The sequence below is a fragment of the Nicotiana tabacum genome, chromosome 12 (genome assembly GCF_000715075.1).
Source record: "Nicotiana tabacum cultivar K326 chromosome 12, ASM71507v2, whole genome shotgun sequence".
Lineage (NCBI taxonomy): Eukaryota > Viridiplantae > Streptophyta > Magnoliopsida > Solanales > Solanaceae > Nicotiana > Nicotiana tabacum.
The window spans coordinates 102,942,396-102,962,057 of record NC_134091.1 but is presented as its reverse complement, the minus strand read 5'-3'; the positions used below and the strand labels follow the sequence as shown (position 1 = coordinate 102,962,057).

The 19,662-nt window shown below is 35.1% G+C and overlaps 2 protein-coding genes across 2 annotated transcripts; one reads left to right on the top strand and one right to left on the bottom strand.

Moving 5' to 3' along the window:
- Positions 1 to 1,719: 1,719 nt before the first annotated feature.
- Positions 1,720 to 9,198, bottom strand: LOC142167303 (uncharacterized). The gene is made up of 2 exons (XM_075227467.1): positions 9,133 to 9,198; positions 1,720 to 2,184 (listed from the first exon to the last, which is right to left on the bottom strand). Exons 1-2 carry the CDS (start codon positions 9,196 to 9,198, stop codon positions 1,720 to 1,722), a joined length of 531 nt encoding a protein of 176 aa, XP_075083568.1.
- A 4,102-nt stretch (positions 9,199 to 13,300) lies between these two features.
- On the top strand, positions 13,301 to 18,278 carry LOC107807411 (uncharacterized). The gene is made up of 6 exons (XM_016631778.2): positions 13,301 to 13,490; positions 13,588 to 13,695; positions 13,796 to 13,853; positions 17,274 to 17,520; positions 17,667 to 18,035; positions 18,249 to 18,278. The coding sequence occupies exons 1-6, from the start codon at positions 13,301 to 13,303 to the stop codon at positions 18,276 to 18,278; spliced, it is 1,002 nt and encodes a 333-aa protein (XP_016487264.2).
- The last annotated feature ends 1,384 nt before the right edge of the window (positions 18,279 to 19,662 follow it).

Below are 19,662 nucleotides of genomic sequence, written 5' to 3'. Positions count from 1 at the left end.
GGAGTTCATTCCGTTAGCATATATTGATGGTATTGTACTGATTGTGAATAGATTCGGAGCATTTGGAGGCCGAGTCGAGAGGCAAGAGCATTGCGGGGTAGAGATTTGACCGATTTGAGGTAAGTAATGATTGTAAATTTAGTCTTGAGGGTATGAGACCCCAAATTTTTGTATCATTTTACTATTTTGAAGTGACGTACATGCTAGGTGACAGGCGTGTGGGCGTGCACTATTGGGGATTGTGACTTGGTCCGTCCCGTAGTAACTGTGAAGTTGCATATTTTGTTGAAACTATATGATACTTACATGTTTTAGAAAGAGTTTCTGTAAATTGGGCAGAATGCCATATTTGGGCATTGTGCCAGTGCTATTTGGACCCTTAAGGGCCTTTTCTTACTATCCTCTCACTGTTTTCGATTGAAAATTTATACTCAGTCATGGTTATACCTGTTTACTGCATAACTCAGTTTTTATTACTCTATTTTGATGCATATAAATGTTGTTTTTGGCTGAATACCCTGTTTTACTGAGAGCCCGAGTGGCTTGAGAGGTTTATGACTGAGTGAGTCCAAGGGCCTAATTTGTGAGGATATTTATGGGATCGGGCTGCACGCCATAGCATGTTTAATATAGGCCGAGAGATGATTGATTTATGCCATGATTTGGCTCGATATAGCGCTTGGGCTAAAGGAGCCCCTCCGGAGTCTGTACACACCCCCAGTGAGCGTAGGTACCTACTGAGTGCGAGTGCCGAGTACTGAGTGACTGGGAGGCATGAGTGATGGTGAGGTATGGCAGAGGGGCTGTTTACGAGTGATTGTGAGGTATGCCCGGGGGGCTGTTTGCGAGTGACTGTGAGATTTGCCCGAGGGGTTGTATATGAGTGATATTTTTGCCCGAGGGGCTGTTTATGATTTTATCATTTTTGCTTATCTTGCATTGAGCCTTTGTTTGAAAATTGTTGAAAAATATCTTTAAATAATTTTACTAGAACTGGGTTTAAACGAGATGTTTTGATTCAAACCCTGATTTTAAAAGCATGTGGTATTTTACTGAGATTTCATGATATGAATTTTATATGCTTATTGCTCGTCACTACTGCTCAGTCTGTATTTATTATTGTTACTTACTGAATTGGCATACCCACGTTACTCCCTGCACCTTGTGTGCAGATCTAGGTGTAGCTGAATACGGTTGCGGTTGTTGACTATTCCGGTTGCAGATTTTCTCAGGAATAGCGAGGTAGCTGCCTGGCGATAGCAGCCCTGCTCTTCTCCCTCTTATCTTCCTTTTGTTGTATTTAGCTATTTTCCTGATTATGTTAGTCTTGATATTGTCAGATAAATTATAGTAGATGCTCATGACTAGTGACACCCCGATGTCGGGCTTTTCTTTCCGCACTTTTATTTTGATTTGAACTCCTTTACGAGGGTTTTTGTGTTAGATAGCCTTGAAATTATCTTTGAAATGAAAATATCAGTTTGTTTTGAAAATGAGTCGGCTTGCCTAGTTTCACAATAGGCGCTATCACGACAGGGTTAGTTTGGGTCATGACAGATTTCCACCAAGCTTATTAGTATGACCATTATTACCACCTAGAAGATGAGACTGACCATGTTTCTTTTTATGAAATTTGAGTTCACCTTTTATTTTATAAGAGGGATAATCAGTTGATCTAGAAGAACTAACAAGGTTCACTACGCCCTCAACTTTCTCCTTTTAGATCCTTCCTTCCTCTATCACACAAACAATAATAAGCTCATCAACACTCCACTTATCTTTTTGTTCATTATAGGTTGTCTTAAACTGGTTAAAATACTTAGGAAGAGACCTAAGGGATTGATAAATAAGAAAATCACCGGTAATGGTTACACCTAAATTATTAAGTTTGGTATAAATGTTAAATAATTTTATGATGTGATCACGGACACTACCTACAGGGTTATACTTTATGGTAGACAAGAAATCAATCAGGCTACCTATCTCAGTTTTATCAGATTCTAGGAATTTCTGTCTAATGGCACTCAAGAAATCCTTTGCATTTCCATTATCCTTAACTGTACCTTTTATGTAATAAAAAATGGATCTCTTTATGATCATAATGCTCAATTTGTTATCCTTCATCCATTTCTCATACTTAGCCTTTTCATCAGCATTACTAGTAGTTGTAGGTTCAGCAGATTTCTGTTCAGTCAATGCAAAAGTCCAGGTCCATCAGACCTAACATCATTTCAACATTATGTTTTCACTTCTTGTAGTTGCTACTATTCAAAGATTCAATGGAATTCAACTGAGTTATCATGCTATTAATAGTTATATCAGCAAACAACGTAAAAGTTGGAAAAAATCATGGTCATAAACACATAAATCAAAAGAATCAAAGACATCTATTGCACCCCTCCTTTAGGTGGAAGATGCAACTGTCTCCCCTTTAAGGACCAAGGAGTCCAAGGCATTCACTGTATCCTCACCTTTAGGCAAGGGATACAAAACCTCCTCCCCACATCATCCAATAGTAAAAGGCATACATTGTATCCTTCCTTTAGGTAAGAGACATAAAACCTCTTGTTATAACAAACTGTCCTCTTTTATACACATTAGAATTCGAGATATTTTGTTCCTCCTTTAGGTGGAAAATATAATATCTATTCTCATTAATTAATTTAGAGTCACTAGTATCTAAAGAAAAATCTCTTAACACTAGTGTATACTTATAAAGAATAATTTAGACATGGTGCATTGAGAATATTTCAATGACTCAAATAAATATACCACTTTGGTAGAAACTATCTACTAATCATAACTCTCAATCCATGTAAGATTTATTTGACATGTACAAAGTATTAAGGATTTTCAAAGACTCCAAATAAATAGACCACTTTGGTGGAAACTATTTATTAATCATAAATTATAATTTAAATAATATTATATTCATGTGAAATTAAATAAGCCCATACAATTCAACTATGCCAGTTTTAGGTTCAATCCCATCCTTTGACGTTAAACTCCAATAAGACTTTCGAGCATATTTTAATAATCAGCGGAATATTATTTTACGTTTATCAAATAGCACCAAAGGTAATAGAATAAAAAAGAATCACCAAGTAATTTCTTTCATAATACAGAAAGATGTTCCATAATAGTTGAAAATTTAACCACTGCCATCGTGAACAAGAAGCGGAACGATCACAATGGCCAAATCAACTGTTTGCCCTCCTTACTTATTTATGGATAATCACAAAAAGAAAAGAAAAAATCAACAAAAGAATCTTTATATTCTTTTGCCAAATAGTTTAAGAAGCCAATTACAGAGGTCATACAATCAGGATCAAAGTAGTTTTGTTAACGAAAAGCTTTACCATTCTGTTAAGCCACGGTTGCCTTACTGCGGCCAAACACGCGAGTATACGCGGTCGTCAAGTAATAAAGTGACTAAAAGTCGGATGTCGAACCCATGAGGATTTGTGATTAACTATTAACTAAATTAGACTATCCTAATTATCTAAACAAGAATTAAACCTAAAAATATTTGATTCTAAACTAATTAAATAAAAAAATATAAATAATGAACATTGAACACAGAAAGAGCAGATTTTTATGATATCAATGTAATGAAAACGATTTAGAGTTATGGGCTATCTAACAATCCTATTGTATTCTTCAATTGAATTGACCGACTAATTTATCTAGCTTATTGGTTGATAGGGTTAATATTGCTCATAAGAATCTGTCGAGTCCTTACTCGCCTATTCAAGCTAACTTAATGCCTATATGTCTAATGAGTTAGAATCAACAAAAACGCATTTATAATTTCTGTAAATCAACCAAGCAAGCCAATTAGGTATATGTCTATCCTAACCACGAATCCGTTCCCCGATGCCCGAGTTCAAGAACTTGCTCTACTCAATATGCAATCTAGAATTCCTACTTTCGAGTTCAATTCTAGATTCGAAGATAGTATTCAATTGGTGATCAAGCAATTAAATAATTAAGCGCAAGATTGAATAAATAAACCAATATGATAAATCAAGAAGGCAAAATCAATATCCGAATAACAATAGTCATAAAAGAATCACAACCCTAGAACGTGAAGTTTAGCTCCACATAGACATGGTAGCCAAACAAAAAATCATACAAAGAAACATAAAAATTACTAAGTCTGGTGGGAGAAAGATGGAACTTGATGAATTCCGGCCTCCACGGCGGCTCTGTGCTTGTGTTTTCCTCTCAAAAACATCCTATACATGAGCAAAATATGAGGCAATATACATCAAAATATGCATACATTAAGCCAATTATCATGCCCCCGTAAGCATGTATCAAATCTCTTTTTAATAATAATAAATTACTCTAATTTCAATTATATGGGTTAAACCCAGTCTGTAGAAAACAATAGACACGACACTATTGTAGTCGACGTCAAAAGGTTTACCCAAAACAGTCTCTTGGCGAAACAATTTTTGCCGCAGTCCAAAAACCAATAGCAGACCATATACTATGAAACTCTAGCTTAATTCGTTGATCTTAACCCCTAACTACAGTGGCACTGATACCAACTGTAAGATTATTAAGTCGCAGCCATAGCAGAGTGTAATATGGCCAATATTTTGGTTAATGAAGTCCATCTCACATAAGTATAAGCATATTTACAAAGTGTAGACTTTGTTTGCAATATTTTTTGGGACCCAAAAATATTGCATTATGTGGTGGATATCATTTGCACAAGTTGTATTTTTTCTTTTACAACTAAGAGTACAAGACTTTTTTGCCTATAAAAAGAAAGGACATTAGTTCATTTTAATCACACCAACAAGACTTGAGTCTTCATTTCTTGTTTCTTCCTTTCCTCCTTTATTAAGAGTGTTTTATATGAGAATTGAGTGTTAGAAAGCACTTGTGTGAACCCTTTCTTTGGAGTGATCTTGTGAGGTTATTCTCTTAAGTTATTTGAGATTAATTAGAATATTTACTCTAAATTTTGTACTCTCTTTTGTACTCTTATTGGTATAGTAAAATTGCTCCTCTCCGCTTGTGGACGTAGGTCACTTTGACCGAACCACGTTAATTTGTGTCTTCTTTATATGCTTTAATTGCCGTTATGATCAACTTGCACTGTCTTTGTTATTATAATTATAATATTGTTTGGATAAATTTTGCACTACTCGAGTTTCCGATCCTAACAAATTGGTATCAAAGCCGGATCGAATCGGGTTTGTTTCAGTGGCCAATATGACTTTAATAAAGATTTATGTTGAGAAATTTGATCGAAGTACAAACTTCAAAATGTGGCAATTAAAGATGGAAGCTATCCTAATTCAGAATGGCTTAGATTTGGTATTGCAAGGAAAGGAGAAGAAGCAGGATAAAATGACGGATGAGGAGTTTGCCGTCATAGACAAAAAGGCAAAAGCATGTATTATTTTAAATCTCTCAAATGAGGTTTTACGTGAAGTTTCTGTAAAAAAAAAAACACAGTCAAAGGCATGCGGGAAAAATTGAAAATCTTATATATGAAGAGGACGGTGGAAATTAGACTTTACCTGAAACAAAAGCTTTATACAATTCGTATGGGTGAAGGTACCTCTATTCTCTCATCTTGATACCTTCGATTCCATTCTTATGGATTTGAGTAATATAGATGCTGAAATTAAAGATGAGGATCAAGTCGTGTTACTGCTTTGTTCTCTACCCCCATATTTTAAGCATATAAGATATTCTATGCTTTATGCAATGGATAATATCTCTTATAAGGATATTAAATCTATCTTAAAATCAAAAGAATAGATAGATAGTGATATTACTTGGGAAGCTAGTGGAACTCAAACGGAAGTTGACTTGTTTGTTAGGGGCAAATTCGACTACATATCCAGATACAATAATTTAGAGTGTCGATATTATCATAAGAAATGTCACATTATCTCCGAATGCTATAAGCTGAAAAATAAAGAAAAGCATAAGGAAAGGAAAAATGAGCACAAAAATACTAACATTGTCGAAGCAAGTATAGCTGCTGATGAGACTGAGGGAACTATTTTTTTAGCAACTAATAATAGTTTCAAATCTAACAATGAATAAATTTTAGATTCGGGTTATTCTTATCTTATGTGTCCCAATCGAGATTTATTTACTACATATGAATCTATTGGAGGTAGAGTTGTCTTGATGGGCAATAATGCTGCCTGCAAAGTTTTTGGAAAAGGTACGGTCCGAATCAAAATGCACGATGGTGTGGTGAGAATTCTCACCGATGCTAGACATGTTCCTGACTTGAAGAAAAATCTCATCTCTTTGGGCACTCTAGAATCTCTTGGGTGCAAGTACGCAGGTGAAGGTGGAGTTCTGAAAGTTTTTCATGAACTTTCAGAGTGCTCTTCTGATCATGAAAGCACACAGATCTGGTTCGTTGTATACTTTATTGGGATCCACTGTTATAGGCCCTACTACAGTTTCGGTATCAGACAACTTGTCTGATTTTAATGGCATTAAATTTTGACATATGCCCATTGGGGCTTTTGCGGAGAGGGTGGAGCAAATTTACTATATCAGCCAAAATTAGGCCAAGGTGGACATTTGTAATATGACCAATATTTTAGCTAATGGAGTCCATCTCACATAAGCATAAGCATATCTGCAAAGTGTAGACTTTGTTGGCAATATTCTTTGGGACCCAAAAATATTGCATTATGTGGTGGATATCATTTGTACAAGTTGTATCTTTTCTTTTACGACTAAGAGGCCAAGACTTTTTTGCCTATAAAAGGAAAGGACATTAGTTCATTTTAATCATACCAACAAGACTTGAGTCTTCATTTCTTGTTTCTTCCTTTCCTCCTTTATTAAGAGTGTTTTGTATGAAAGTTGAGTGTTGGGAAGCACTTGTGTGAACCCTTTTCTTTGGAGTGATCTTGTGAGGTTATCCTCTTAGGGTATTTGGGATTAATTAGAGTATTTACTCTAATTTTGTACTCTCTTTTGTACTCTTATTGGTATAGTGAAATTGGTCCTCTCCGCTTGTGGACGTAGGTCACTTAGACCGAATCACGTTAAATTTGTATCTTCTTTATATGCTTTAATTGTCATTATTATCAACTTGCATTGTCTTTGTTATTGTCATTATAATATTGTTTGGCTAAATTTTGCACTACCCGGTTTACCGATCCTAACACAGAGATTAAGACACAATCATACAATCAATCAATAGTTAGAGTTTAAGGAAGCGTACCGTTCAACTCAATCGATTCAGTAGCGACAATGATAGGCGATTAAGCCTGAGACCAACTTCTACGATCCACTAGCTATGCGCTCTCACAGCCTGAAAAACTTGACTGATGGGATGTCTACTGTTACTACGTATTAAATAGACAGAATACGCTAGGGTTGTCTCATAGCTTGGAAATGGGGGGTTGGCCTCTATTTATAAAGAGTTCCTACCATCACAGAATTGTTGTTGGGCCTCACTTATCCCCACACACATTATTTAACATAGGGTTTTTTCGTTCATATACACTATTTAAAATCTTATTACCAAAAATATACCAGTTTTGGTATTTACCTGGCCTAAACACGTTTTAGCTACAACAAATATACATTTGTTTAAGCTAGACTCCTTTCTGCGGTGATCTTCCTTATTTAGACGCGGGATTTTGGAATCACTTATTGTTGATACCCAATTTTGCCCTCATACTTTTTTAAATAATATATATACTTTCAAAATATTATTTTTGCATCATTATTTAGCTTACAAATCTATACAAGCACTTTTTATAATGTTCCATAATTTTTAGAGCTTTAGAATTAATTTTCTTGCATTTAAACTACATAAATATTTAGTAATTATCCCTTTGAATTATTTGTGATGACATAATCATCCAAAATTACTATTTTTTATCCTCATATATGTCGCATAATATTTTCACTTCATTTCTTTTTTATATAATTACATTAGCATTTTAAAGCTATTTGCACAATCTTACAATAATAGCCTATATTCATATACAAATGCTCCTTATTTATATTATTGGCATCAAAATAGCATTTTTATATTTTTATAATGCTAAATCATTATTTTAAATCATTTTAGTACATAAAAATATTTTTATTCATTTACTAATTATTTTTATAAATTATTTTCCCCTCGTTTTAATTACCCACCCCAACCCTAATCCTTTCATTCTCTTTAACCCGCCGCCCTAAAATTCTCTCTTCTCCTCTCCACAGAAACCCTAGCCTCCCTCTCAAATCTCTCCAAATCTGTCTCAACCATGGATTCTCTCCATGATTTCCTTACCTTTTATGTGTTATCTCGTTATTTTCTACAAAACTATGGTATCACCTAGTATTTGCCTAAACATGGCAAGTATTATCTCTCAGAATCCGGCCATTCAACTTCAATCGCTAGAATCTGGATAGTATTTAGTCCATATACATCATGACCGGGCTATATGGGTCCGATTAGCCAAGATTTCCGGCCAATTTTCGATTTCTGCCAACTAGGGTTTACCTATTTTTCCCTAATCCAATTTTTATTGATTCTGCATGTTATTACTTCCTTATTTATTCTTGATTTTACAGTGTTTCCTTGTTTACTTGTTCGATTTTTGTCACTATATAAACCTCTCCCCATTCCCCTTTGAAAGGGAGCTAAATCGATATACTTTCACTAAAAATTAGAGCTTTGTTCTGTGATTCCCTCATTCTCTTATTATGTACTTTGTTTTTGGCCGGCTGAAAGCCAAGGCCACTGAGATTCTATTATTCGAACTTTCTCTTGGTGCGAGCATTGCCCGGGATTCTTTGGGAACTTTGACACATTGAGATTCTGGGTTCTTGTGGAATTTTTGTTCTTTATTGTTGTCCGTTTAACTGGTAAGTCGCTTGACCTTCTGTAATTTCATTTTTTATGTGTCTCTTATTTGCATGTGCTCTCGCTTTTGAAATCTATGGCTTAATGTATTTCTGGGCTACTTTATGCACGACTCTGTTAGTTTTACACTCGTTTTAAATCATTTTAGCATTTAACTTCTCCTAATGCTGCTAGCTCTGAGATTTTCTATGTCTAACTTGGATAATCTAAACCCTCCTAAGCTCGTTTAGCTAGTGTATTGGGGCCTGAATATTCATGAATATGCTTACCTGCTTTGTCCTGAATGTTTGTAATGAATGTCTCACATCTGTAATAACCTGTGTTAACACCTTCATTGTTAACTATGACTTGTTTCCCTGCTATTGTGTCACTCAACATGCTCATTTGATCCTATTCTCCTTTAGTGATTTCTTGAGGTTTTAGAACAGTTATCTCAACTTGTTTTCCCTACCATATTTGAACTGTTTTGTTTCATGATATTAGGATGAATCCCTGGCATAACTTGGACTTCCTCTAGTTAATTAGTCTACTGTGTCAATACTTGAATGCCTACATTTGCTATTTGACATGTGTTTACTTTCCCACTCTGTTCTGAATCTCTGTAATGATAGTCTTGCATATGTAATGTGTTCTAATTTGTGCTAAGACCTTTTCTATCAACTATGATCTACTCCCTCATAATATGTTTCTGTTTTGCTTAGTCTTATATACTTAATGACTGTTTGAAACCTTTAGAATGGCCATCTTAGTTTGTGTTTCCATACCATGTTTGACATAATTAGGACCTTTAGGCTTCAAATCTCTAAGTCAGTGCCTTATTTAAACTTGTTTGGTATTATGCACCTGTGTATGATAACTTTTGTCAATCCTGCAAACTTGTTTCTCCCCTAACTCTTTCAATATGTGGCTGCTTATGTGCTACTTTGCTAAGTGTTGAAGTCCTGTTGAACCTGCTTCTAAGTCCCGTGACCTGCTTGATTAGCTGCTCTGTATGCTCAACTTTGCTATGTCTATTTTAAGCTATAAGTGCATTTCCTCAACTTCTGTCCCTTAACCGTTGTTCATTCTCTCTTATTTGTTACCTATGCTATTCTGAACCTATCATTCTTGGCCGGCTAAAAGCCAAGGCCACCAAGACTCTTGCTACTGACCTCCCTAGTATGAGCACTGCTCGAGGTCCATTTGAGACTCTTGTGAACTCTGACACACTAGGGTTTGGGGTTTTTTAGCCACTTTCTCTACTACTGAGACCTGAACTACCCCACTTAATTCCTTCTTCCTATTGTCTAATGAACATGTAAGTTGGTTGGTTTAAGTGCTTTAATGCCTGGGTAATATGGTTGATCTATGGTTGTGTTATTTGTCTTTGAGCTCTTCTATGGATTCTGAGTTGTACTGATGAATATGGTTCCTTGTTGAAAATCTGGGTATACCACGGGAGAATTGTTGAAGGCCCAGCAGTGTTGGGTATTTCTTTTGGGCCTGTTGTGGGCCTACTATTATTATTTGTATAATATTTGTAATCATATTCATTATTGGGCCTGTAATAATTTTTTAATAAACAATTCGGGTGTTATTAAAAACAGGGGATGGGTAAATTCTGATGTTTGCATGCAAGGGTAGAAAACATGCCTATAGGATTCAATGATTCATCTGCTATATATGCCATTCAATCTTTATATGCACTGAAGAAATCATGGCATTAAGAGAAGCACAGACTCACACTACTTGTCTACTAGCAAAGCATGAGTTCAAATGCTTCAATTATCCCTACTGCTACATGTTATTAGAAAACCTGGCCATAGGAAATAAATATCATTGAATTTTCCTTCAATTTGCATCGCTGCAACATATCCACCAGAAATTATGCCTATAGGATTTTTATCATTTCATTCGTTATTGTATCGCACTGTTCACCTAGAAAACATGCCTATAAGGTTAAAGTATAACAATATAATTGGTTTCAATCGCCAATTGTTAGAGATCCTGCCTATAGGGTATTACTACTCGCCAAAAAGTGTTATTTTTCTAAATGTTGTTTTCTGCTCGAAAAGCATGAATAATTCTGGGCTTTCCTCTAATAGATTTCATTGTCACTTAGTGCATAAATCACCTAGACACAGCATCTATAGGTTAAATAACTGAAAATCTGCAATCTCAAATCAGCATGCAGCAATCGTATAATTATATGGAGATAAGCAGCGGCTAGCCTCTGAAACTGCTTGTATGCTTTAATGCATAGTCACATAGAAATCATGTCTATAGGGCTTAAGGTTCTTAATTCTGAAACGGCCTAAAATGAAAACCTGTTTCACGTGCATTTGTTGCTTAAGTGTAGAGGCTAACTTGAGCCCTTAACTGCCCATATTTGAAGTCCAATATGTGTTTTGTATGTCGCCTAATTTTGACATTTCTAAGCCACCTAAGTAAGGTCTAGAACCACCCTAGTAGAGGTCTAATACCTTCTGGACCATAGGAATGGGACGGGTAGTGCACGCATAGAGCACGACTTAGAATTGAATTAGCGTGCTTTAGGTAAACAACTTTAACATAGTAATCAGGAGCAGGAGATGATAGTCTGTGCCCGCTGAATAATATGAGTAACTCCCTATCTCAAGGAATTTGGGAAGTATTATTTATGTTGCACGGGGTGATCCTTTAGGCTAAAAAACTTAGGACCCCCCTCCCCCTCTTTTATATGTTGTTATTAGATCCAAATAGTTATATCCCTATATTCGTACTAAGATCTATACTAATCATATTTGTAATGAAATACTTTGACCTTTATATTCTCTTTGTTTATTTGATCACTTAGCCTAATTGTAATCCACATAATCTTATGTTCGGCCGGGTCCCAGAGTTGTGGACCTCGAAGAGTGCCTAACACCTTCTCTTTGAGGTAATTTGAGCCCTTACCCGATCTTTGATGATGCTAACTAGTTAAAACAGAGTCATTTATAAATAGGTGCCCTAACGCACCTTAAAAACCGTTAGGTGGTGACTGTTTTCTTTTAATACCTCCTTTAAAAGAGTTGTCACACGTCGAGGCCCGCTTTCGCGAGAAAACGGGGCGCAGCACTTATATTTCAGTTAAAGATTTTACTAACACGATCATTGCACCATAATCAAGGCAACCTATTTGTAGAATCCTTCTATTACTCTGATTTTCTCTAGTTATCATCGCACGATAATCAAGGCAATATATCTGTAGTATCCTTCTATTCTGTGGTTTTCTCTGGTTTCCTCTGGTTTTCCATAAACAAATATTTTGAAGAAAACAATTGCAAACAATTAGCTACACTTGAATTGAATTTCGCGACATAATGTCAAAATTAGCGATTATGAATCAGCTCAATGGTCGGTGGGATAGTGTTGGGAGATACAAAGATTTTGATGTTGACGGAATTATAATCAATGAATATTCAAATTATAGTCAATTGAATTCCGCAATTGCAGAGCATCTAATAATCGATACCTCCGCAAAAATCATCGAAATCAAATACACTGTCAACGAACGTTGTCCTCTAATGGAAATTCGGAACGATATGGAAGTTTGAGTGTATATGGAGACGAAAAAGGAAAACAAAATCTTAGGAATGTATCCACTGTGTATAACAGTGCGTGATTTCAATTTGGAATGCAGTATGTCAAATGCGAGCACAATTGCAGGTTTGCTCTGTTTTTCCAATGCTTATGTTTTTTCAATTTCAAGTATTCTATAATTTTACTACAAATTATCTACAATAATACTACATAACAAATATAGTTCGACTGTTATGTCTCTACAAGTATTCTATCAAATACTGAACATATGAATATACAAAGGTCTGAATTACTATATTTTTAATTGAGTACATGTTCTTCTGATTATCGTATTACTAACGTGGTACAATTGTCAAGCAATGTAACACAATTGGAGAAGTATCAGGAACAGAGAATTTAATTGATATGCAAACATCTCCGGCAATTATAGAATATGAAAGTATCATCATAACAAAACATACGCCAAATGTAATTGAAGTAGGCCAAGTTTACCAAGATAAGAAAATAATTGCCAGTGCAATGAAGCACTATTCTGTCATGAATAAGTTTTAATTTATGGTGAAAAGGACAATTGCAAGAAGGTAGGAACATTTTATTTGTCAAATTCATATTGTGTATAAGTTGTAGTTTTTTTGTATATAAATGGTATATTAATTATTTAAAACAAGTTGTTGTGCATACACAGCCTCGTATTCGGTAGCTACAATTTACATAATATTTTTTGAATTATTTTTATTCTGTAGCTATTGCCTTGTATGTGTTGGAGACAATTGTACGTGGCACTTCAAGTCCACCAGCATAAATGAATCAGCATTGTTCAAGGTTTAAAAATTCAACAGCTTGCACACATGCTCTTTGATGGACAACACATATATACAACGCAAACCTACTGCCATGGTAGTTGGCAGCATGGTGATGCCAAAATATGTGGATCCTAAGATAATATACACACCAAAAGACATACAAACTGACATGTTGTCGGATTATGGTGTGAACTTAACATACATACAAGCTTGGAGAGCAAAGGAAAATGCTTTGAAATTTTTGAGAGGTCATCCTGCTGATTCCTACAGTCGCTTGCCAAGTTATTTGTATATTCTGGAGAAGACTTATCCGGGGTCGGTAGTGAAATTGCAGAAGACTGAAGATGATTGTTTCTTGTATGCATTTGTTGCACTTAGTACGTCCGTCAAGGGTTGGGAGTAGGCCAATTGTAGTAGTTAATGGCACCTTCTTAAAGTCAGCATATAGGGGAATCATGCTAACAGCTAGCACAACGGATGCAGCTGGTAATGTAGATTAATTGTAAAATAATTGTTATAAAGTTATTTTTGAGACTGTATTTTTTATATTTTCAAGTTTTATTACTGAAATTGAATTTCTTTTTAGGTAGCATATTACCACTAGCATATGCCGTTGTTGATTCAGAAAATGATGCATCATGGAGGTGGTTTTTTGAGCAATTCAAACATGCATGTCACGACCCAAATCGTAGGGCCGCGACGGGCACCCAGTGCCTAACTCAACCGAGTACCAACGTAACGCATCCTTCTTATCATACTATCATGGGTAAATGAATCGGAAAGGCCATCATGAGATAACTAGAATTAAACATAAGAGAATACTCAACATGGGATGACCCAACATGATATAGAAGCTTATGCATGCGACATAAGGGCTTATAAGGCCGACATGATCATTTGTATACTCAATACATAGGCCGACAGAGCCATACAAGTATCCATATATATAACATCTGTCTACAAGCCTCTACGAGTACATAAATTTCATAAAGTTCGAGATATGGCCCCGCCATGTCAATCAATACATGTCCAAATCATACTGACCAGATAGGCAACTCCGGAGCAAGTGGAGTGCACCAACACTTTTTGCTGAGCTGATAGCCTACTAGGAGAACTCTCAACCTATCTATTGGGATATGCGGGCATGAAACGCAGTATCCCTAGGTAAAAGGAACGTCAGTACAAATAAAGTACCGAGTATGTAAGGTATGACAGTAGTATATAAAAGACATGAAAGAAACATGGAGTAAAGAACTCAACCTGTAATTCTGAATAGCTCTGTGAATCATGAAAAATTTGTAATGGCATGCATGTGTATATAAATGACATACCATGCATAGGTATATGCGTACATAACATCATCAAGCCTCTGAGGGAATCCCATCATATCATCTCAGCCACTATGGGCGAAATCATCAACGTATACTAGCTGATCAGGTGGTGGTGCGCATATAACGCCATAACCTTTTCCCATATCCCATATACATATAATATATGCGTATATAATGCTATCTGGTCATGGGTCAATGTACATGTATAAATGAATGCAATGCATAATGAAGTAAGTCAGTAATATTTCTCGGAATGTCATAAAATCAATATGCCTTCGGATAAACTTTAGCAACTTACGTATTTTTCTGATACCCATGAACAGAAGATATAATAATAGTACACATGGGGAAACAAGAACATAGGCACCCCTAATACTTCTATGAATAGAGTCATTTATGAAAGTTCCACGTTTGCATATTTCGTTTCTATCATATGGATCATGCCAAAAGGAAAGAATGGATAGCCTTAACATATCTTAACTCCATTGTCCTTAATACCTTTTACGCAATTCTTCAAACAACTCAACTCAATCTACCATAGCATAAGGAGATTCAAAATCAGTATTGAGTAAAGGCTAAGTCCGCAACTTAAACTAGTAGCTCGTTTATGTAAATTTGGGCAGCATATCCCCTGTAACAAGAGATTCCTCCAATACCATATACCAACAACAATGACTAGAGAAATCCATCAATACATAATTATCAATAACAAGACACCATATAATAACAACAAGTCACAACTACTTCATGAAGAGCTACAAGCCCAATTGGAATCTGTATACCCCATATCACCCCTTATAGACTTCTTACTTTAACTTACTAGTATTATTAATATGATAATGAAGTCATTCATCAATGATTCCAGTCTTATACCATATATTTATAACAACGAAAACAATCCACAACTAAAGTTATCCTCAATTAGAAACTTTATTCACTAGCTTATGTCTAGTCCATCCATTTAACTTAATCAATGTCAATATAACCTTAAGAACATGCAAGAACACAATATACATACCTCCTACAGTAGCTTCAAGTCAAAATCCAAGTTATATTTAGCTTACAACAGCCCTCAATGACAATACAACACCATAGAAGTGACTTAAGCTAATCTTCACTTCCAATCTCAAGGTTCATGTGCTTCTTTCACCAATTCACTTAATAAATATATAGACATGCATAACAATAGAAATCATATCATAATCAAGTTATTTTCCCCATTTTCCAGCCATTTATAGTTCATGGAAACAACCTTTCCAAAACAGTCCATTAAAACCCATAACATCTCAAACTATTTTAAGTCTCCTCTTATAGTATTTTGCTCAAATAATGCAACCAACACAAAAACAACTGCAAGTACATGTAGTAGGATTTTATACTCACCTTAAACAGTAAAAACAACATGAAATTTCAGCCAAGCACAGTCCACAACTATCCTCAATAACACCACAACACTATAGGTGTTTTATTCTCTTCTTGAATAAACTTTTGGTGTTCAAATTAGTGTGTAAACACTTGTAGTTTGCCTTCAAAATCTAATATATATGAAGGAGGGACTGATTATTACCTTAATCAATAAGAATAAAACAAAATCTGAGGTTACTTACCTTTGAAGAATCCTCCAAAATAACCACAAGACGAAGAACTACGATCTAGCAAGCACCACGAGATTTCTAGCTTTGGATTCATGTTTTCATCTTCATCTTAGGTTCTCACCATAGAATCATGGAGGAACCATTGGAGAGCATTTAGGAGGATTTAGGAACCGTTTTGGACCAGAAAAATGAGTTAAAACGATGAAGAATTGACTTAAATACAAGCTGGAATTTTTCCCGACTTGTGGGTCCCATGGGTGCTGCTTGCGCATTCTCGCGAAAATGTGAATATCTCTCTACTCCAATATCGTATCGACGAACGGTTACATGCGTTAAAAAATAGACTCAAATACCTTCAATTCTGTATATAATATGTCCCAAAAGGACATCATAAAACTTGCGAAATGTATTGCTCAAAATGCTTGATTACAAGGCAAATCCTTAGTTGGTTTTTTCGCAACTTAAATCCGATTTTTCCCAAACTTTATATTTCATATCCAAACATCATATATAGTCATAGCATGACTTTAAACTCATTTAAATTATGAATAAAAAGTTTCTTATTCATCTTAACTTACTTAAGACTTCAGTAAACCTTTCTTATCCTTGTAGAAGGATTTCGTCCTTTTTGAGCTTACATTAGATAATCTTATAATGACAGTGACGTCTGAAGTATGGGGTGTAACATGTCCCCTTAGAAACATTTGTACCTGAATGATAACTCTTAAAGGCTTGCGAAAATGGGACGTAACATCATTAAATCACTTTATATACTTTCAAAGAGGCTCTCATTTTCAAGCTTACATCAATTGACTTACGACGTACTTTCACGTACAAAAAAATGAGGTGTAACAATGCATATGGTGAAAAACCAAATATGTGTGTTGTTTCTGACCGTAATGAGAGTATATTGAAGGTACCATCTACTGTTTATACCGGCATGCCACATTATACTTGTATGTGGCATATTTGGACAAATGTAAGGTCAAAGTTTCAAGAAAGGTCATCTAAAGTTAAGCGAATTATACTTTGCCACGACATGATTATACACGCTTGATGAATTTAATGAAAGAATGCCAAATATTGAAGAGATCGACACACGTGTTAAAGCATACCTATATGATATTGGCTACCACAGATGGTCTCGGGTACATGCTACGGTGAACAAAATATGGACGATGACATCAAACATATCAGATTCCTTGAATGCGGTAACCAAAGATGCAAGAGAGCTTCCCGTAGTAGAACTATTAGAGTACATGAGGACTCTTCTTGAACGTTGGACTAATGAAAAGTTATTAAATGCAAATGGTACATTCACATACCTTGGGAAAAAATACAACAAAGAGTTGGAATACAACAGGACATTATCGCAGAAGATGAGAGTAAGTTATGGCCAATAACATCAGATCATTGATTTCATCAAACTAAATATATACTGATTATTGTAGAAATATTATTGTATAATTGTAGTTATTTTGTTTTGTATCTGTTGGTGACAACTTGTTGTGTGTTTGGAATAAAATTGTAGGTGAGGGCTTCAACAGATTACATACATAATGTGATAAATGGTGTGAAGCGCTTCATTGTTTGCCTTCAAAATAAGAGATGTAGTTGTGGACAATTCCAGCTTGATGAACTTCCTTGTCCACATGCTTTGGCGGCTTTGAGGAACAACAACAAGTCTTATAAAAACTATTGTTTTCCTTATTACACGAGGGAGAGCTTTCTGCAGACTTATGAAATACCAGTAGACCCACTGCCTAATGAAAGCAAATGGAATGTGCCACAACATATAGGTGAAGAAGTTGTAATGCCACCTACTGGGAAAAGGCATCCAGGGAGACCTCAAAAACAAAGATACAAATCATATGATGAAGTAAATGCAAAGAAGTACAAGGTTTCATGTGGCAACTGGGGACTAGAACTCCCAAAAAGAAATAAAAATTGATATAGTTTAAAGAATTTTTTTTACTGAGTACTGTTGATGATTATCTGTCCTTTAAGACATATTAAGTTGTATTTGTTATGTTCTGGAGAATTATAGTTGTGGTGTAATTGTGTTGCTAATTTGAATAAAGATTGTTTCCTATAATGAATGTTTGCTAAACAGATTTTAACTCTTAATGCAATTGGTTTGTAGTTGTTTTGTTCAAATACTGAGTTTATTTATTACTTTTCAGCCTTTCCTAACAACACTGCTAAAATTGAATAGATTAAGTATTTTTGTATAGTAGTTGCTAAAATAATTATAGTTATGCTGTAAAGAAATTATATAGTACCAATATCGAGATCAAGTACTAACAACTTTCAACCAAAAAATACCACAGATGTTTTTTATTCTAAGTAGTATAATTCTGGACAAAATAACAAAATAAAAGATAAAACAACTGTATCACAAATCTGCTACAAATAAATTGTAGCTGACTTGTTCTTAATAAACAATTTTCCTACAACTTTACTACAATGCAGCTACAACTAAACACTTTAACTACAAATTTTCTACTGAAAAGGGCAACTAATGTTTTTTTATTTTGGACTCATATTCTCTCCTTCACAACTAGTGTACCTTTTCTTCTTGCTAATCTTCCAGTCATGTTACTTTCACTAATTGCAGCAAGCTCTTGCTTTTTCCTAGCATAATCCCAAAGTAGCGCTCCATAGCGTCTACGGTGTTGATCAATATCAGAAAGGTCTTCCTTTGAAATCGATAGCTCTCCAATGCTGACATATTCTGCAAATGCCACCACGTATACACCACAGTCACTACAAAAAATCATAGGGGGAAAGATTTATCATTCAATTTAAAATACAATTGGTTAAATAGAAGGAAAAGCAGCATATACATTGATCTCTCTTTTTGCTGGGGTATCTCACCGACCAACCACTGAATGCAAAGAGGGTCAGTAAAACCTATTTCAATGTATGCATTTGTGTTCTTATAGTTGATGTCTGGACGCTTTCCATATAATTCGGTGCATGACAAGTAGAGGGGGATCATAATAGCAAACTTGTCGACAGCAGATTCAACAAGTTTATGATTTCGTGAAGAGACCATAGAATCATAAACATATAGAACCCTATCGGTAATGTCAAACACAGCCACTAACCAATGAAATTTTTCCACAATGTTTACGAGCATAATCACAAAATTAACTTTGTCCCATACAATACGACGTCCTGGGGTTTGACAATAGCAAGCTTCCTATCGGCAGGAGCATTAATGTACCTCTCATAAATTTGTTCAATTCTAGTCTTGAAGATACAGTCAGTGGTTGTAAACCGTATTTTGTTTTTAGGGCCATACTTTCCTCTCATCCTCAAATAGTATAAAATAAAATCAATGTGCTGCAAAAAACCAGATTCATTATTTCTCAATGCTAAATACAATTTAACTACAATTTTCAAACAAAAATTCTATAGATATCTAAAATGAATACTACAGCTAATCATTAAATTTTACCAGGGTATGTGTGTACCGTGTTGTTAAGGATTTATCCAGGATATACCAAAGTATAAAACTAGTA

Excerpts from the sequence above, each read along its gene's own strand:
- LOC142167303 (XM_075227467.1), bottom strand. The coding sequence starts at position 9,198 with ATGAAGGTGTTAACACAGGTTATTACAGATGTGAGACATTCATTACAA. Across the intron at positions 2,185-9,132 it reads AAACATTCAGGACAAAGCAG|AAATCTGCTGAACCTACAAC; the intron begins GTAAGCATATTC and ends TTGACTGAACAG.
- LOC107807411 (XM_016631778.2), top strand. The coding sequence starts at position 13,301 with ATGGTAGTTGGCAGCATGGTGATGCCAAAATATGTGGATCCTAAGATA. Across the intron at positions 13,696-13,795 it reads TAGCACAACGGATGCAGCTG|GTAGCATATTACCACTAGCA; the intron begins GTAATGTAGATT and ends ATTTCTTTTTAG. Across the intron at positions 17,521-17,666 it reads CATTATCGCAGAAGATGAGA|GTGAGGGCTTCAACAGATTA; the intron begins GTAAGTTATGGC and ends ATAAAATTGTAG.